General features: G+C 30.9%; 1 protein-coding gene across 3 annotated transcripts in view; it reads left to right on the top strand.

Annotated features, from left to right (window-relative positions):
* The window catches only part of LOC111059211 (angiotensin-converting enzyme-like), a 47,181-nt gene that overhangs the window by 10,561 nt on the left and 19,913 nt on the right, over positions 1-16,707 (top strand). For 2 of the 3 annotated variants that reach the window (XM_039434652.1, XM_039434651.1), the window contains exons 2-3: positions 4,320-4,570; positions 11,097-11,313. In XM_039434652.1, coding sequence (XP_039290586.1) covers positions 4,545-4,570; positions 11,097-11,313 — 243 coding nt within the window. In that variant the 5' untranslated portion in view covers positions 4,320-4,544. The remainder of the gene's footprint in view (positions 1-4,319; positions 4,571-11,096; positions 11,314-16,707) is intronic. The other variant, XM_039434653.1, reaches the window with a different exon arrangement.

Genomic DNA, 16,707 nt, shown 5'->3' with positions numbered 1-16,707 from the left:
CACAAAAATCTGGTGTGGTACACTCACACAACTTTCCTTGCTCATTGAACTGGGAGCCTCATTCTTAAACGACAATAATTTAGAGAAATAACATAATGACGATTGGCGGCAACATAATTATTTGAAACTACGATCAGACTACTGTACCGTAGCCTATATGTGTGTATATAATAGATTGTTTTCAGAGTACTTTTTCCTTTGTGTAAATTGTGAAATCCGATGATTTTTTAAAAGTCGTCAAAACAGCTGTTCTACAGATGAAATGTCTCGACTATGTGCTAATTTTATAGACTGCTCTACCTACCTACCTCATGCACGAGAAGGAGGTTACAAAGTCCATTTCTCAAGGATGGGGTGAACCCCCCATTAGTTTCCCAAAAAAGAGACTCATGTCAGTTGATAGGGCTTATAGATAGCTATCCATGGTATAAATTTGAAGAAAATCGATAGAGCCGTTTTCGAGAAAACCGTGAAAAACATGGTTTTTTAGTAATTATCCGCCATTTTTCTCGAGAATATTACGCAGCTCCTGCAATTTTCCTAGAAATGAGACTCATGTCAGTTGATAGGGCTTATAAATAGCTATCCATGGTATAAATTTGAAGAAAATCGTTAGAGCCGTTTTCGAGAAAACCGTGAAAAACATGGTTTTTTAGTAATTATCCGCCATTTTTCTCGAGAATATTACGCAGCTCCTGCAATTTTCCCAGAAATGAGACTCATGTCAGTTGATAGGGCTTATAAATAGCTATACATGGTATAAATTTAAAGAAAATCGTTAGAGCCGTTTTCGAGAAAATAAGGAAAAACATGGTTTTTTAGTAATTATCCGCCATTTTTTCCGCCATCTTGAATTGAATTTTATTGAATTTCTTATTGTCGGGTCCTCATTGTATAAGGACCTTAAGTTTAAAATTTCAAGTCAATCGGTTAATTAGGAATGGAGTTATCGTGTTCACAGACATACACACATACACACATACACACACACACACATACACACACACACACACACACACAGATCAACAACCAAAAATCATGTTTTTGGACTCAGGGGACCTTGAAACGTATAGAAAACTTGAAATTGGGGTACCTTAATTTTTTTTTGGAAAGCAATACTTTCCTTACCTATGGTAGTAGGGCAAGGAAAGTAAATATTTTTTTTGGAAAGCAATACTTTCCTTACCTATGGTAGTAGGGCAAGGAAAGTAAAAATGAAAGATTTTTGAAATTTGTATGCTATAAAATAATATTATTATTATTTGTGAAGTTCGTAATTTCCAAATCTACGGTAGCGATTCATCAGTTTAATTGGGAAAACTGAATTTCACTAACGATTTACAAATCCTTATACCCCTCCCATAGAAGTTCACTGGATATATTTTTAAAAAATTGTCGCAAAATATTTGAGTACCGTAGGCATAAACCAATATCCGTTTCAGCTTCCCTACTAGGAAGAAATAAAATAATTATTTCTTCAATTGTTGGTCTATTTCCATTGATTCTGTTACCTATGTTAAAGTTGAATGAAACTCGCACTTCTTTTTTAACCGTATTTTTATGATGGTGAGTTGAGATGGATGAGCATCAGAGATTAACTTTAACCAACGCTAATCAAATCAAATCATTCTATTATAGAAGGCTCTTGAGATCGTCAAGAGTATACAACAGGCAATTTGACAACATTAAAAACAATGGTTACAAAATCACAGACAGTTAATAAAAATATAAATCAAGATGGACTAGATTAAAATTGTCATAGTACCTATTGAAATTTGCATAGAATTATTCTACTTCATGATAAGGCTTCAACAACAAAAATTTTTCAATTGTTTTCAAAAATATGTGTAGCCTAGTAGCAAATGTCCAATTGTCTCAGGTGGAATGAACAAATAATGTTGAAAAGTTAAATAGAGGGACTAGAGAATCTTCATATACAGAGTGTCCCACGAAAGGTGTAATAGCCGAAGACCATGGATTCTACATTGAGTTTACAACAAAAAATGTCCAGTGAAATTTTCTTATATCGACCTTGAGTTTCAAGTTATATCAATTTTTCGATATTTTTGAAAAACGTTACTGCAAAAACTAGAAAACCATCAGTGAAAATATAATGCCAAGGACATGGTTGGAAAGAGAAAGAGATTTCCAATAGGATTCATATAATTTGTTCCTTGTTCCTAATAACTTTTTATGAGCGTTCAAAGTTGAAAAAAGTACATTCGTCGAGTTCAAAGCCAAATTTCAAACAGTTTGAACACTCATAAAAAGTTCAAAAACGTCAAACAAAGGAACAAATTGTATGAATCTTATTGGAAATTTCTTCATATTTCCAACCATGTCCTTGGAATTCGATTTCGACTGATAGTTTTCTAGTTATTGACGTTTTTCAAAAATATCGAAAAATTAAAATAACTCGAAAGCTAAGGTCGATATAAGAAAATTTTACTGGACATTTTCTGTTTGCAAATTCAATGTAGAATCTATGGTTTTCGGCTGTTACACCTTTCGTGGGACACTCTGTATAACCTATATATTTGTGTTCTGTTTCATCATGGATGTCCATAATAATTGTCACAAAGTTGAAAAAAGTCTATTATTAGATTATCAAGAGATCCCACCAGAGTTTCGAAAAGCCAAAAATGATAGTACGGCAATGTAAATACATTAAAAAATGAATAATTCATTAATGTGTATGAGTCACATTTGCATTCATATCATGTTTTCGGCACAGTCGTGGATGGTCATAAAAATTATAATAATGATATCGTGCTAGATAGTAGGGGAATGCTACTCACTCATGTTCCGTTAGAAGCTTTAGACAAAGAAGCTACTCTGCCAGTTGTTCACTAATAACTATTCGAGTTACATTTTTTACATTCCATATTATATGTCCATAAAATCATTGTCTAGTGTTAAACTACGCAGGAGAGAACACGGTCTTATTCTTATTCTTCACGGTCTTGTTCTTGTTCTTATTTTTTTGTGATAAACGTAGATGGTACGTTGATAAACGTAGGCTATACGACAGTAAGGTAACTAGTGCATACAATTGTTAAGATGCAATACTAGGGCTATATATATTCTAATCAATTGAAAAACTCTAGTGTTTTGATTATATTGGTTGGTATTGAAAACGTTAAAGTTGAATAATTGTTTGTGTTGTGTTAGTTAGTTAAGGCTGTGCAAAGGCTAAAAATAAACTTTCTACTCGTGATATTTTTCAAAGTTTTTCGATTCGTATATCATCAAGCTATCAAAATGAAAAAGTTTTTTTCAGGAAAATATTTTATGTTCGATCATTACTTTTTGAGATATGAGCGCCTGAAGTTCAAATCTTTGGGACAGAACATTTCAAATTCGGTAAGAGATAAATCCATGAGATTTAGAGGATGAATTCTTCATAGTATTGTTGATCTAGTAAAACAAAAAATTCTGAAAATATAAATTTCTGAAAAAGTTATTCAATTTACCAAAAACAACTCAACTAAGAGTTATTTTTGGTTATTTTTAGTAAATTGAATAACTATCTTAAAAATTGATATTTTCAGAAAATTTTTGTTTTACTAGATCAACAATACCATGAAGAATCTATCCTCTAAATCTCATGGATTTATCTCTTACCGAAATTGTAATATATGTTTTGTCCCAAAAATTTAAACTCTACGCGCTCATATCTCAAAAAGTAATGATCAGAAAAAAACTGTTTTCCTGAGAAAAAAATTTCATTTTGATAGCTTCATGATATAGGTACGAATCGAAAAACTTCGAAAAATATCACGAGTAGAAAGTTTATTTTTAGCCTTTGCACAGCCTTAACTAACACAACACAAACAATTAGCCTATTCAACTTTAACGTTTTAAATACCAACCAATATTATCAAAACACTAGAGTTCTTCAATTGATGCAATACTAGGGCAATACTAATATTCTAATCAATTGAAAAATTCTAGTGTTTCGATTATATTGGTATTGAAAACGTAGAAGTTGAATAATTGTTTGTGTTGTGTTAGTTAAGTGTGAAAATGATTAAGTGAGAAAAAATCAATTTATGATTTAGTAGGTACCTGATAAATATAAATCATCTTCTGGATTGTATATACAAACTGTAATAATGTAATACACCTCTACTGATAATTGCTACGATTCAGGCATAAGATATTTATTTAGGTTACATACTGTACTAATAGCAGAGTGGAGCATTTTACAATAACAGGTACGGTATAGGCCCACGGTATACTGTAAAACTTTAGATTTATGATGCAACTTAGGCGATTAGTGATCATAATAAATTATTATCCTATCATTATTTGTGTAGCCTGCAGGAGATCTTGGGTAACTGAAACCGAGATAACAGTATAGTGATAACAAATTAATTATTTTTATAGTGCAGTGACAATCAGTTTTAGTTGTGGATTCATCTGTGTCTAGTGGAGAGGTGTAGAGGTGCAACGTGCAAAACATTAATTTTGAACAGAGTAAATAGTTTTGAGGTGTTTCCTGAATATCTCATGTGGAACTCAACCATTTTCCAGGGATTAACATGGATAAGAAAACACTTATAATTGTGTGAGTATCTATTATTGAAAGTAATAAAAGTAGAAAATTTTAGATTTTGTGAGATTTTTAATGGTTGGTGTGGGAAGTTTTCTTCAAGTGAATCCTAATTTCATTTATGTAATATTTATGTTGAGTCTTCAGTTTTTCTATTGCATGATTTTTCAGTGTATGACTGAAATTTAACTTCTAGAAGAAGTATTTGAAACCTATATATAGATAATCTTGGACATAAGAGATCAAAATGAGGACTTTGGTGGCACTATTAGATGATAAAAGGTACAATAAAATGCAACACACAACTTGAAAATTTATCATCAAATTATTCTTCAACATAATAATTGAGATTCTTCTTTATTAAGAACACTAAAGCTGTGTTTACACCAAAGATATTAACAAAATGTTTATTTCTCCATCCTTGTAGATTCTATTAATTAAACGGAGCTTGACAAACACATATGCGCATCATGTGATAAGTTATGTTCAATCTAATAGAATCTATACGGTAAGGACGGAAAAATAAACATTTTGTTAATAACTTTGGTGTAAGCACAGCTTGAGATACAAAAACAACATACAAGACACAACTTTAATAGGAACTTATTACTTTGTTATAGTTCAGACAATGTGATGTATGTGAATATTTGAAAAAAACACTTACTTTTCTTGGAGTAAAAATTTTTTTCAAATATTTACAAGCAACACAGTGTCTGAACTATAACAAAGTGATTATATAGTGTTTCGTCATGGAAAGCAACATCAAAGAAATTTATTATCAAATTATATTTCTCAACAGAATCGACGAGGTTCTTATGTTCTTGAATATTCTAGTAAATATCATACAAAACTCACAGAAAAATATTAATTGACAGCAAGTGGTTGAAGAAAACATTGAAACCGTGTGTTACATCGCAGTTAGGAATGAATCAAGAAAGCATCATCTAGAAAATTATCATCAAATAGTCAACAAAATTGTGGCTTGTAAATATAAACTCTAGATTTGATTCTAGGTCGACAAAGCGACCAAGAAGTAGATATTTAAAATCGATTATTGACTCTTATCAGATCCAATCTGTACTAACAATAGAATACTCTGTAAAGTTTAGACATCTGTCTTGAGCAAACTCTACCTACGCTTGATTCCTAATATGGAAAGGTGAGAGTAGTTGAAAGATCACAGCACGATAACAACACTGTAATGCATTATATCTCTTACAAAATCAGTGAGATTTCCTTTGAACCGTCAGCATTCCTTATCAATAATATCAACGCTTCTTATTCAACAAATGCTGACAGTTTGAAGCGGATTTCACTATGCCTACTATAAGGTGACATTATTATTTTTGAGTTTATGACTGTTATATATTATGTGTGTGGTGAAAGTTATGTAAGGTAACTTACACATAACCCAGTTTTATCGTCTTGATTTGTTGAACTGAATTACTATAAATATAAATGAATCACTGTATCCAATATGAGGGAATATTATCAGAAAATTTTATTCAAAAATAATATTAATTTAGTTGAAAACTAATTCATAGTACCTTTTTAACAATTTTTTATATTAAATACAAAAACAACTTGTTTCAGATGTTCAATCCATTTTCTATGGAATTATTCTTCAACTAATAATAATTAAATCAAGTATCCCTGATGAAATACGTTTGTAGAAAATATTTATTTAATTCATTTAAAGCACAAATAATATTATACTCGTAAAATTATTGGGTGAGAACAACATTTAACTCATGCTGGAAAAAGGGAAAAGAAAGAATATTTTTACATTGTCTGTTCAATTTATTCTCCTACTTTCAAAATATTCTAAATAGAGAAGAATATAAATATTTGGTTGAAAGTAATTATTGATCATTATATTGAACTTTTGAAGCCTATAAAAATACGCATTCGAGTGTATGTTACTGAGGTCTGAAACTAGAGGATATAGTAAGTAAGGTGTTCCGATAAATTGGAGCCGATTTTTTCTGTTTTTCCATTTTTCTATAGAATATTAAAATTACTATTATTATTATATTCTATGGGAAGGCAGTTGAGGTCGGTTGTAGAAGGGTGAATGGAAATAGTCAATTCCAAAACAGTATTTAATATTACATTGATTATCAAATTGGACATCAAGTTGATATTTTACGGGAAGGTTATTATTTTAACAGATGGTACCGTACTGGGAAATAGGCAATTGAAAATTCAGTGTAGTTAGAGTAAATTTATCAATGTACGGTATCATAGAGTAGTTTATCAATTTTGTTTAAACATATTTCTGAAACTCTAGATTTGATTCTAGGTCGACAAAGCGACCAAGAAGTAGATATTTAAAATCGATTATTGACTCTTATCAGATCCAATCTGTACTAACAATAGAATACTCTGTAAAGTTTAGACATCTGTCTTGAGCAAACTCTACCTACGCTTGATTCCTAATATGGAAAGGTGAGAGTAGTTGAAAGATCACAGCACGATAACAACAATGTAATGCATTATATCTCTTACAAAATCAGTGAGATTTCCTTTGAACCGTCAGCATTCCTTATCAATAATATCAACGCTTCTTATTCAACAAATGCTGACAGTTTGAAGCGGATTTCACTATGCCTACTATAAGGTGACATTATTATTTTTGAGTTTATGACTGTTATATATGTGTGTGGTGAAAGTTATGTAAGGTAACTTACACATAACCCAGTTTTATCGTCTTGATTTGTTGAACTGAATTACTATAAATTTAATATAAATGAATCACTGTATCCAATAAGAAGGAATATTATCAGAAAATTTTATTCAAAAATAATATTAATTTAGTTGAAAACTAATTCATAGTACCTTTTTAACAATTTTTTATATTAAATACAAAAACAACTTGTTTCAGATGTTCAATCCATTTTCTATGGAATTATTCTTCAACTAATAATAATTAAATCAAGTATCCCTGATGAAATACGTTTGTAGAAAATATTTATTTAATTCATTTAAAGCACAAATGATATTATACTCGTAAAATTATTGGGTGAGAACAACATTTAACTCATGCTGGAAAAAGGGAAAAGAAAGAATATTTTTACATTGTCTGTTCAATTTATTCTCCTACTTTCAAAATATTCTAAATAGAGAAGAATATAAATATTTGGTTGAAAGTAATTGATCATTATATTGAACTTTTGAAGCCTATAAAAATACGCATTCCTTTCAAAATATTCTAAATAGAGAAGAATATAAATATTTGGTTGAAAGTAATTGATCATTTTATTGAACTTTTGAAGCCTATAAGAATACGTATTTGAGAGTATGTTACTGAGGGCTGAAACTAGAGGATATAGTAAGTAAGGTGTTCCGATAAATTGGAGCCGATTTTTTCTGTTTGTCCATTTTTCTATAGAATATTAAAATTACTATATTATATTCTATGGGGAGGCGGTTGAGGTCGGTTGTAGATGGGTGAATGGAAATAGTCAATTCCAAAACAGTAATTACTATTACATTGATTATCAAATTGGACTTCAAGTTGATATTTTACGGGAAGGTTATTTTAACAGATGGTACCGTACTGGGAAATAGGCAATTGAAAATTCAGTGTAGTTAGAGTAAATTTATTCATGTACGGTATCATAGAGTAGTTTATCAATTTTGTTTGAACATATTTCTGAAAGTGTAAATTACAAATTTTGTGTGGAACAAGAAATAAGTACCGTATACTTGGAGTTATTTATATTTTTATAATATCGAAAAATTATGAATTATGCAGCACCGTATTCTCTATGCTGTTGATAGACTGAATATGGAAAGGTATTCTCTCATCATTTATTTTATCTATGTTGAATATGAAGGGAAAGTCGCAAACAGGCATGGCTTTGTTACTTTACTATCTATAGTAGGCTGTGAAACAGGTGATATTTTTCATGATGGATCAAACATCTGTATTGAATCATGATTTTTACTCCAACAAGTTGGTTATTCCATTTCAATTACGGGTAGGCTAAAGTAGATTCATTCAATTTGTACCTAGAACAGATCTAGATTCTGGATTGATTTATCCTTATGAGTGTGATCGTAAAGTATAAGTTCACCCATATACTTATACCGGCGCATGAATGCATAAATATAATGAATGCATAAATATCATAAAACGGTAGCTCTTCTTATCTTGAGACTTTATGTTATTGACTTATAATCACAGTACAATAGTTCAATTATTTATTCCAAGCAGGAATGTGCCTTGAAAACTTTGAAGAATGTGACCTTATCCAAAGAATATACATCAACTTATTAGCCCATATTATGTTATTCATTTGATCTAATTCAATGAATCTTTTTAAATTTAATTCTTTATCTTGAGACTTCATGTTATCGAGTTATAATCAGAGTACAATAGTTCAATTATTTATTCCAAGCAGGAATGTGCCTTGAAAACTTTGAAGAATGTGACCTTATCCAAAGAATATACATAAACTTATTAGCCCATATTATGTTATTCATTTGATCTTATTCAATGAATCTTTTCAAATTTAATTCTTCATCTTGAGACTTCATGTTATCGAGTTATAATCAGAGTAGAATAGTTCAATTATTTATTCCAAGCAGGAATGTGCCTTAAAAACTTTGAAGAATGTGACCTTATCCAAAGAATATACATAAACTTATTAGCCCATATTATGCTATTAATTTCAATGAATTTTGTTAAATTTTATTCTTGATAATATTTTATTTAATTTTGAATAATTTATCCCATAAAAATGCAACAATATGCTTTTCTGTAAATAAAGAGGCAATATAACGTGACAAAAGAATTTAATCCTTAATAATATTTTATATAATTTTGTTTAATTTATCCAATAAAAATTCAACAAACTGCTTTTCTATAAGGAGGCAATATAACGTGACAGAAAACATTACTAAAAGAACGATCTCCTATGAGATCGTGTAGTGCTTCTCTACTCCTTGACTATGAAGAATGAAGACATGTGTAGCATGCATCAGCTCATAATACTACCTTCCATCTCATTAATGGATTCGTGATGACCTTTCTTAATCAAATCATGAATCTCCTTGAAAAAAATCTGTACTTAATACACGATTACCTTCCTTGTTTCCATGAAATTACCTCGAAAATTGGCAAGACATGATAAACATGTTTGACAGAAAGTATATTATAATGAATTATTCATCAGAGATGAGGCATGCGGTTGAAGAAGATAGTAGCCTAAATGCGTGTAGACTCTAGAATTCCTAACAATATACGAATTTTGGGAAAAATTTTTTCAATGCTTAAAAATTTCTTTGAATTGAATGATCATTAATTTGTTAGCTGAATGAAATTGTGAATGTGTTAATTGATACAGAAATAATTACATAGAACCCTTTTTCAAAACTTTTTTATAGAATAGAATAGAAATCTTTATTTGTCATAAGGGCCATATGACAAAAAACTTTTTCATAAGAACTTAGCCTATATACATATTTTTGAAAATAGGGTACTAAAATTTATATTATATGAATTAACAATTCAAGTAGCCCAGTTGAAATACTTCATAGTGCCATTAAATTTGAATAATTCTAAATAAAAAGATCAATTTGTTGAATCAGCTCAGAGTGTTGGTTGTCATATCATAAAAGTAGGTACCGTGTTAAAAAACTCTTAAAATTGAATTATGATTTATTTAATTATGATTAAATAAATAAATAAATAAATATGAAAGTATATGCGCATTCTACCTATTGTGACTACAACGCTATTATGTATTCCATATATTAATATATTATATACTTCTTGAGTCTTGAAGCTATTCCAATTTTTATTCTTATATAATTTACATAAAAGGTACTTATTCTCATATTTTACAAACATACCAACTTTGCTAGTGGAGCTGACAACATCTCACTTATTTCAACATTTTATTATAGAAAAACACCACTTAATTTCTGTGTCTATAGTGAGGTCCAAGTTATATAATGGCAGTGGAGAGAGATAGGAGAAGAGCGTTGCCGATTCTCTGCCTTGCCACTGCCTTCTATAGAGGATAGCTGATACCGGTATATCTGATGTAATATCATCTGTTCATTCTTGTTTAGAATTATATTTTCGAGGAAATATATTTTTCAATAATTGAATAATATGTTTCCATGATGATATTGTGGTTGAATATGTTGTTGATCACTATTATATTTCTATATCTGTTAAAACATTATTTGGCAACGTTGCTGAGCTCGGAAGAGATAGCGCTATCTGCTCTGTTGAATGATAGACAAAGATAGCAAAATTAATGTTAATCAAATATTGCCATTATAACGTGTACGTGTCTCACTATTCTATCATTTTTCTTCCTTGTTCAATCTAATGAAACTAATTATTATTATTAAACGAAAATCCAAATTGAATGCTGTAATTCATCCCGAAGACTTCTGCTACTACAAATATTGACAACAGGGTAAACATCTTGATGGAAATTCGATGAGCGCTAAAATTCAAAAATTATTTGTCAGCCCGGGAATATCATATCTAATGAAACTCCATAAATTTGTCTGATTCCAGGCTGGCAACATGCCTGCTTGGCGGGATCTTCGTGTGCTTTGTGCTGTCCACGAGGGTGGTTCAATCGGTGGACCCCGAGGAAGACCAGGATGCCGAGGTGGAGGGGAGGGACTACATGGCCAAGCTCAACAAGGAGATGGCTCTGCTCTCCAACAAACAGGTCAAAGCGGCTTGGGCCTACGACAGTAATATCACCGAGCACAACAAGGAACTCAAGGTAGGGATATTGAGCTCTATAAAAGGATAATTATTATTATTTAAGAAAGTCCAAACTTGAATCTTATAGAAGGAGAAATCTTAGAATAATAAATCTTATTGAAGAAGAAAATCTTATGGAAGTCAAGTCTTATAGAAAAGGAGATAGGATATCAAACTTAATAGAGGAGATACAGAAGAAACGGATGTATCGGTAGTAAAGAACAAGAAAGTGGAGAAAAGCAATAGGCATACGACATCAATATCACACAGAGTATTACTATGAGCTAAAGGTAGTACCATAGAGAAACAATAGCATAAGTAGATATCCCATGGTATGGGGCGTTTATGTCGCAACTTTTACTGTTATCTCAAGCCTATAGTCCACGTAGTTCTTTCCCGTGAAGCTTAAATATATTGTGCCTTAAATACACTCTTACCCGGTCAAAACAGTATAAATCGATAACAATCGACAGTAATCGGCTTGAGATAACAGTAAAAGTTGCGACATAAACGCCCTATACCATGGGATATCTACTTACGCTATTGCTTCTCTATGGTATAGTACCTATATTGAACTTGATCATAAACCCACTACTTTTAGACGATTTAGATTGATTTCTCCAATAGCTATTATATAAAAGTATCGACTCACGCAGCTATATTATTTGGAGTAGACTTGGAAAATTACAGTTCAGTAGAACTTTTGATTAAGTAAGAGAGTTGGGGCCATATATCATACTGATACTGAAATCGTTTTAAAGCGTTTTTCAGGCGCCAAACTCAATCAGCCAATCGGAGACCTTCCTGCCCTGCCGACTCTAAAAACACATGAAAAACGCGCTTAATATGGTCTGGCCCTTAGGCTACTTAAGTACTTTTCTTAGGAATGAAAGAATAATTTAGAAAAAATATTGTTATTTTGATGTTATCCATATCTATGTAGATTCATTTCCAAGAATCATTTTTTTCGAGTTTATGCCCAATTGGTTTTTAATTTATTCACTTTTTGCTATTAGTGTTCAATTCTTTTAGAAGGTTGATGATGAGACAAATTGTGATAAAAGACAAGTAAGGTATAGATTAAAACACAACAGACAACTGCCGTGCTACCAATTTTTCCTTAAACGGTTGGAATAGCATTTAACACCTATCAAACCAAGGACAGTTGTCGGCTCCAATAAAATAGATTCTTGATAAACTGTGAATGGATCTATTGCCTATGAATGAGAAATCCAGTTTTCAGAGCAAATTAACTTATAATCTTCAGATAAAATTTCACAAAATACAGAAAGAGAAAATATCTTAAGGCTAATTATTTCAAGTAACTACGAACTAAAATACTTATCTAGTTTACAGTTGAAACACAGTGGCTATTGGCTTGGATACAGAAAAAACAAATTATCCACAAAAAAGAAAACTATAAACTGTTTAAAACTCAATTTAAAACATTAATAAATTCACGTAAACAGACAATAATTCAGAGCACAAAATTACACACACAACAGCCAGCCATGTTTTCAGAAGAAGAAAGAACAGGAAAAGCTACAAGCCAGAACAGAGAGACCTCAAAAATTCATTGTCCACGCTACAGACACGTCACCACAAAGTTATAATTTACAAGTTTAGAATTCACATTCTACATCTGTTCTCAATAAAACTTTATTTTAAAATGTTATTTTAAATTTTTATATATATCTCGATTTAAATAAACCATTTAACTAGTAATATGTTAACCCTGCCTCGGTGACACCATGGAACAATGCAACAAACATTTACGATAATAAATTCTCCGTCAAAAAATTTGTCCGTCTATTGATAACTCTGACATTTACTATAAAGTTCCATAGATCTCGAATTGAAGATTCGATTCAAATGTGAGAAAAAATGTAATATTACAAATACCCCCCTCTTGACATAAAAAAATTTTACTGTTTGAAAATTCAAAGAAAAAATTTACATTGACCCTAATGAAAATTGTTGAAATTTAAATTTGAGAACAGTAACAATTTTTTCTAGAAAAAACAATACATGTCATCCAAAAATATTGAAAATTATTATAAAAATTCATCAATAGCGTTTGTTATATGTTTCCAAACAATATTTCAAAATATAGAATATCAATATTACTTTTGATTTAGCTTTATAATTTAAAGAAAAATATCTCAACAGAAAGTTTAATATGTAAAGAATAGTTTTTTGAAATTGCACATAAATTAATAGATAGAAAATTTAATTTTTATTGCATAAAAAAAAATTTAGTATGTTGAATGAAAAATTATTATTATTATTATTTTTTTTTTAATGAATTGATGAATTGTTACATTTAATTTTCACATAAAATTTCAATAAATCAAAAAATGTTCATTTCTTTCACTATTGACGCGGTTGATTTTATTGATGCACATTTTGGAAAACAGTCCGTTAAGGCACTCAGTATGATTTTCAGTTAAGTGTGACTCCAATGTGATGACGTTAAGTGTTGGGCTGATCTGGATGCACATAGTGTTGGGCTGATACTTGTAGTCGACTGCTGCATACCAAACTCGATACAGGTGACATCTCATTTAGCATTGCTTCATGTTTGTAGTAGACGGCTGCATTCCAAATTCAATACAGAGTCACATAAATTTTGTATCATATTTGTAATTATACAATGTACATTTCAGGCTTGAAATGACAATGTAATTCGTTTTTTGGAAAAGAGATAGACGCTGCATACAGGATTAATTTAGGTGAGGATTAATTTAGGTAAGGTTTGGTTTTTTGATATTTTCAGCTTTCAAGGTTTAGAGTTCTGCATACAGGAATAATTTAGGAGAGGATTTTTTGAATCAATTCTTTCATGATACTGTGACTGTTCTTCTGAATTCAAAGTTGTGAATGTGAACATGGATGGCAATTACCTCCAGGTAATGCAGTAGTGTTGAAGTTTGAGATACAGAGTCAGCAATAAGCATTGGCATTGCTATTGGCGTATGCTTTGGTGTCGGCTTTGGCATCGGCGTTGATATTGGCATTGGCGCAGATTTTGGCATTGGCGTAGCTATTGGCATTGGCGCAGGCATTGACATCAGCACAGGCATCGGCGTTGATTTTGGTGTTGGCATCAGCATTGGCGCAGGCATTGGCGTAGCTATTGGCATTGATTTTTGTTGTTGGCATTGGCGCAGATTTTGGCATTGGCGTAGCTATTGGCATTGGCGCAGGCATCGGCATTGATTTTTGTTGTTGGCATCAGCATTGGCGCAGATTTTGGCATCAGCATTGGCGCAGATATTGGCTTTGATTTTTGTTGTTGGCATCAGCATTGGCGCAGATTTTGGCATCAGCATTGGCGCAGATATTGGCTTCGGCGCAGGCATCGGCGTAGATATTGGTGTTGACATCAGCACAGGCATCGGCGTAGATTTTGGCGTAGTTATTGGTGTTGATATTGGTGTTGACATTGGCGTAGTTATTGGTGTAGGCCGCAGCGTAGATTTAGGCGTAGATATTGGCGTAGTTATGTCACACTAGTTTGAAAATCACCCAAATGTTCTTAACACTCTTCATGGCGTTCACTTGTTACTGATTTCGAGATTCACATGATAACTATTTCAATGTTAATGTCTGTGCTGTACCTGTTGTCTTAAAATGCTTATAAACTAAGAAGAAAAACTTGATTAGGCTATCCATACAATCTAATACACATAAAAATTATTTTAAGTATCTATGAAATTGAAATTTGTTAACATCTTATTATACAGTCAGCAAAACATAAATTGTGAAATATGGACATATCAATGATAAATTTAAAAAAATTCATTTATTTTCATCTATTCACTGTTCAAATATCAAAATTTAATCCATTCTTCAAAATAGAAATAGAATTTCATAACACCCTGTATCATTATCAAAATTGTAAAAAAAACATCAGATTATCACAACAAAATTTAATTTCAATACATATTTCAATAATTTCAGACAATTGGTCTTCTATTCACAATCATTTCATAATATATCTGCATTTCATTATCATTTAATATAACATTTCATTTATAGCATGTTCATTTCACATTTATGATTTATCATTCAGGGTTTCAAAATTATTTAGTTTTAATTTTGTTCAAAAATTGTATAAAAAGCAAATTATTTAATATTGTTAATCATCGTTTGTTGGATACTATAGTTTATTTCGACTCTTCAATGTTCTAAACACAAACTACATTTCATGACAAAACTTTACTATCAATCATTAAACAAGAAACAATTCAAAACATCAATAATATTTTGCTTCAAAGGCAAACAATATTCATCAGTAATCATCATTTTGCATCTATGGCAATCAACATTATTAATCATTATTTTGCATCTATGGCAATCAACATAAGTAATCAACACAAAAAATATTATCTCATTACTGCCTCTCTAAGTCATAACCTCTGTTATTCCTTCTTTAGGCAATAATGGGTTTCCATCTCAAAAAAACAATCACATACCAGCAAAATTCTAATCAACAAACCCCACTAAAAATTCTACATACACTCCAGCATCCATTTCAAACGATAATCAATCATATCAAAATTTATAGAACAAACAGTTTTAAAATTTGAAAAAAAAATATCAATTACAAAACACTTTAGAAAAATTTTAGCCTTTAACTCATTTCAATTGATATATAACACAACGTTTTAAATTAAACCAATTATTTTTTAAAATTATTTAAAATTTAAAGACTGTATAATAAGTATAAACATTTCAAGATTATGATACAAAGATGATCAAGATGAAATACTGGTAAATAAGTTCCCTAAAAAATACAAACAAGAGAAAAAGAAAACTGGGTAAATAAATTCCCTAAAACAATACAAAGAAGAGAAAGATTAATTAGAGCCTATCCTACATGTCAGTACTGAACTTTCATGAGGAAGTATATTTAATAAAATATACTACTATGGAATTTTGTAAATTCCAAGTATGACTCTAATTTGTTATAATTGTGAGCTATCACTCCCACAAAAACAACTGGTGAAGGAAAAAATATGTTGACTATTGTGACTGGGTGGATAGTTCCTAGATGTCTGTAAGGCAATGTGATAGCAGACTCTAGTATCGGACCACAAAAACAAAAGTATGCAAAAGGTTTTACAAACATTTGTTGTTGCAGTCATAAGGTTTTTATATCGCAAACAAGTAGGTCAGATAATCGAGTCCAGCCGTATGTGGTTCACGCCCACACCTCTAAAAAAAATCACACCTACTTGTCTACCAAAAATCCAAAGTATTGGACAGCAAAGAAAAAATAAAATGCAAAATGGGTTAAAAGCCCAGAAGAAAACTATAACCTAATTACATATGGCTTATGGCACAATATGCAATGAAAGATGAGAACATGGGACATAATTGCTCTGAAAAACCTAATTACCTAATATAA

Source organism: Nilaparvata lugens, chromosome 8 (assembly GCF_014356525.2).
Source record: "Nilaparvata lugens isolate BPH chromosome 8, ASM1435652v1, whole genome shotgun sequence".
NCBI lineage: Eukaryota > Metazoa > Arthropoda > Insecta > Hemiptera > Delphacidae > Nilaparvata > Nilaparvata lugens.
The sequence above is the reverse complement of the archived record's forward strand: the minus strand, read 5'-3'. Positions and strand labels throughout refer to the sequence as shown.